The 4,929-nt window shown below is 35.3% G+C and overlaps 1 protein-coding gene across 1 annotated transcript; it reads left to right on the top strand.

Moving 5' to 3' along the window:
• Window positions 1-2,133: 2,133 nt before the first annotated feature.
• Window positions 2,134-3,159, top strand: LOC134245724 (E3 ubiquitin-protein ligase TRIM45-like). The gene has a single exon (XM_062727982.1). It carries the CDS (start codon window positions 2,134-2,136, stop codon window positions 3,157-3,159), a length of 1,026 nt encoding a protein of 341 aa, XP_062583966.1.
• Window positions 3,160-4,929: the final 1,770 nt, after the last annotated feature.

The following is a 4,929-nucleotide window of genomic DNA, read 5'->3' as shown; positions in this document are numbered from 1 at the left end:
TTTCTGTTCTTATTAAGAAAACGTTATTTTTTTTAAAGTTATTATTATTCAAATAAGTGCCCGAATCAAATGAAATAGAATATCTTAAATCTATAGTGTATATAATGTACCTCATATTTCATATTGTCATTTGACAGTATGTTTGGTACCTGATACATAGAATAAAATGGAATTTTATATGAATTTAATCAGATCTAATCAGAATCTAAACTGTTTTATAGGAATAACATATGGTTGTTTATTTTTTACATGCATGTAATTTAATACTGTAATTAAATTAAATTCCAAATACCAAGTGTAACAAATATACTGTGTATTTGTCACTTAGTTGATCTTTTACTTGTCTTTTTTTTTTACCCGTTTACTTGTACATTGTCTGTTTTAAACTATAGAACAACTAAACGAACAAAGCAGCAATAGCTTCAATAAATGACAGATTTGTGAATTATGTGTTCTCTGAGATTGAAAGGAAAGCCAAAAGAACTCGTTTGAAAACAAAATAACAAGCTACATGTGGCAATGCTATTGTGCATATTTGCAAAAAAAAATTATAAAATAAAATTAAAAAAAACTATATGCACTAATACTTCAAACATAATAAAGGAATACTGCCATTAAGTGTCCATGCGGTTGTAAGCATTGAAAACGGTTTGACAATATATTTATTCACCCATTAACTTCATCCTTCACCCTTTCCCACTACCAGACATGGTGGTATTGTTTTTTTAAATAGTATACTCAAAATAAAGCTATATTTCTTCCAAATATATCTATTATTGGCAAAAATAGTGTCCATTAAGGGTATACGTATCGGGAAATAAGTGTATGCAAAACGTATGGCAAAATTTAAAGATTTTTATCGTGGCTAGGCCGTACGTATGGCACATCATCCTTGTACCCTGTATTTTTTACACTACAGGGAAAAGAGATATATGCGTACTCAGTTGTAATATGAAATTCAATAATACTTGAAATCAGTTTTAAATTTAAAAACTTACTAGTATTTACCTGAGCTGAACGGTCAAGTGAACTTTTCTGATAACATTTTGTCTACAGTCCGTCTGTCTAGCTGTCTGTCCGTCCGTCTGTCTGTAAACTTTTCACTTTTTCGACTTCTTCTCAAGAATCACTGGACCAATTTTAACCAAACTTGCCACAATGCATCCTTGGGTAAAGAGAATTCAAATGAAGGGCCAGGCCCTCTTCTAAGGGGACATATTGTGAATTTATGAAAAATTAATGGTATCTTTTAAAAATCTCCAGAACCATTGAACCAAGAAAGATGAAACTCATAAGGAAGCATCCTGAGGTAGTGTAGACAAATCATGACCCCCGGGGTAGAGGGGGGGGGGCAAAGACTGATCAAAGTTTTACATAGGAATATGTAGGGAAATTCTTTAAAAATATTTTTTTCCAGAACCATTGGGCCAGGAAAGATGAAACTCATATTGGGCACCCTCAGGTAGTGTAGATTTTTAAGTTTGTTCAAATCCCGGGGGTTTTACATCTGGAATATTTACGAAAAATCTTTAATTTTTTCGCCAGAACCATTGGGCCAGGAAAGATGAAACTCATATGGAAGCATCCTCAGGTAGTGTAGATTCAAGTTTGTTCAAATCATGACCCCCGAGGGTAGGGTGGGGCTACAATGGCTGATCAAAATTTTACATAGGAAAAATCTTTTTCTCCAGAATAATTGGGCCAGGAAATTGGAAAAAAAAATGAAAAAAAAAATTTCCAGAACAGAAACGACTTGTTGTCAAATTGACATGTAAGGATCTGCAACTAATGAAGACTTAAATCTATTCAAATAATGCCAAGGCGGTGGTGGTGGGGTGTAGCTAGGGGTCACAATGGGAGAGAGAGTAATATGTTGGACAAATCTTTAAAGATCTTGTTTTTAGGTATGGCAAGTACATGTATGCTTTATTGATAAAGTGACATTCTCAGGTAATAAAAAATTTGAATCCTTCCTCCCCAAACAAGTAAGCTTTTCGATAATAAGCTGATTTGTGTTTTTAACTAGCTCATGTTCTCAGGTGAGCGATGTGGCCCATGATGCTCTGGTAAATAATTATGAAAAGTTACACCATATTACAGCATCAGTCTCATCATCTGACTGTGACACTTATAATGGACCCCCGTTACAGTGCCCAAGACATTATCATGTGTGATCTGTGTCAAAAAGCTGCATTACAGAGTCATTGTGAACTTTGTCAGATTAATCTATGTAAGGACTGTGTAGGGGAGCATCTCTCTGATTCATCCAAAAGACACAACGTTGTACCGTACAAACACAGAATTTCTACAAACTACCCGAAATGTCCAACTCACACCCACAAACATTGTGAACTTTATTGTGAGGAATGTGACATTCCTGCCTGTTCTTTCTGCATCTCCTCTGGGAAACATAAAGGACATGACGTATCCGATGCTCTGAAAAAACTGAGTTCTAAAAAAAAAGACTTAGAAAGAGACTTGATGGAACTGGAGGAAGGAATATTTCCGACGTATGAAGACATTTCATTAGATTTAAACTCTGAAAAAGTCACCTTGGAAAAACGCTATGAGAAACTGACAACATTTGTTAACAAACAAGGAGAAAACTGGCACAGAGGATTTGACATCATTGTTAACAAGCGAAAATATGAAATTAATGAAATGAAAAATAAACATTTGACTAAAGTAAATGAACAGGAATATGCTGTCAAACAGATAACAACTGAAGTAAAACAGTGCATTCTAGATCTGAAGAAAATACTGGACTCCAATGATGCCTCCCTTATATCTGTGTACAAATCCAGGAATGTTGAATTTAAAAGTTTACCTCCTAAATTCAACATTTCATTATCAAATTTATCTCGTCATCGGATGAACAAAAACAAACTCCATAAAATGTTTGTTCCTCTGTCAGAATTATCAATTGAAATCGACGAACATGTCTACACAATGAAGACACCAGAAGCTGTATACTCTGCTCAAGTCAGACCACTGCTTGATGAACCAGAGCTCATCACCACCATAGACACTGGGTATAAGGAACTATACAGTGTTACCTGTCTCAGTGATGAAAAAATCTGGACATGCGGTAATGACAAAATCATGCAACTTTTTAACCTCCAAGTCAAACTACTCAAGTCAATCCAAACCAAATCGTAGAACAGACCACAGGACATAGCAGTGACAAAAAGTGGGGATCCAGTATATACTGACCCTGGAACAAAAACTGTAAACATAGTGAAAAATGACCAGATACAAGAAGTGATCAGACTTGAGGGAAGGAAACCTTACTATGTCTGCAGTACCCGCTCTGGTGGCCTCCTGGTTACAATGGTAAGTGATGATGGAGAACAATCAAAAGTTGTCCGTTACTTTGGCTCTACAGAGAAAAAACCATTCAGTTTGATGGCAATGGTAAACCTCTTTATTCATCTGGTGGCCTTAAATATATAATTGAGAACAGGAACCTGGATATATGTGTCTCTGACTGGGAAGCCAAAGCAATAGTGGTAGTTAACCAGGCAGGAAAACTCCGATTTAAATACTCGTTGGCTCTTCAACTAAGAGATATTCATTTGATCCACATGGCATCACAACAGACAGCCAGAATCGGATCCTGACGTCAGACAGTGGTAACCACTGTATCCACGTCCTAGATCAGGACGGACAATTCCTCCGCTGCATAGATAATTGTGGTGTACTGGGTCCCTGGGGTTTATGTGTAGACACCAGAGACAACCTCTTTGTGGCTGAGCTTGGAAGTGGTAAAGTGAAGAAAAATCAAATACATGTAGGAGATTGAATTTTATGGTGGGAGATTGTATTTTGTGGTAGGATTTGATTTTACAGAGTTAGTAAATAATAATAACTTGTGTTGGTTAAGATCGTTTAGATTTAAATCGGAAACTATCCAGCTTTATATATATAATGATATGGAAAACGTCCTTGTCTGTGTTATGCATAGAATAGAGATTTTGACTGGATAAGTGAGACACACCTTCAGACCGCGGTTTGTTTAAAATATGGGCATTTCACATTCAGATCAATTGGTTTGGAATCTTCTCATCGGTTCATGCCTGCTCGCTCCTTTTCTAATAGGGGTGGATCTCTGCCTCCCTTTTGTTTCCTTTATTTACACGTCCATTTAAGTGTTATTTCCAGTTCCTTATTTGTATTTTTTGGTAAACCGGTTAGGTTAGACATAGAAGATTTTTCGTACAGGGGGTGGGTTATTTCTCTTCGGACTTAGCATTGGGTAGAACGGATTCTGGATTTTGTACATCTGTTAAGTAGGCATTATTTTTTGTCCATAAGTAGAAAGATCGTTACTACTGTAACATCAGTTTTTGTTGTACATATATAAATGTTAATGTTTTGTGCTATTTCATGTAATTAGATACAATTGTTGCCGTAATAAATACTTGTTAATTTGCAAAATTTTGTTGTTAAAATTCTTGGTTTGGTAAGTCACTTGTGTGACTAATTAAAATACAAAAGCTTTATTGGTTAATAAGAAATTGATATAAAACTCGAAGCACTATTATCTATAAAGAAAATATGTGATATTTGAGAGGTATTTTCATTCGATTATTTTCGTTACATGGTATCGTCGAATTTTCTAATTGCATTTGTACCAAGTGACGAAATCCGGTAACAATTCTAAAGAACAAAAGTTCTTTACAAAATACATGACGTGTTTTAGAAGAACAAATTCAGTCGTATCACATAATTGCTTTATTGAATTATTTACATTTGCCGTGGTTTTCTGGTAAATCAACAGTGAATTGACTTGAACATCATTTTTGTGTATACTCACGCGTAAAAATATACACGGAGATACGTGTGATAAGGTGACAATGAGGCTACAGAGACGTTAGAAAAATGCAACAATATAGGGCAGCGGGAAATTCAAATGTTGACTTTTTTGTT

The sequence above is a fragment of the Saccostrea cucullata genome, unplaced genomic scaffold (genome assembly GCF_032062105.1).
Source record: "Saccostrea cucullata isolate Sc308-1 unplaced genomic scaffold, CSIRO_AGI_Scuc_v1 ctg2132, whole genome shotgun sequence".
Taxonomy (NCBI): domain Eukaryota; kingdom Metazoa; phylum Mollusca; class Bivalvia; order Ostreida; family Ostreidae; genus Saccostrea; species Saccostrea cuccullata.
This window is presented reverse-complemented; position numbering and strand designations above follow the sequence as displayed.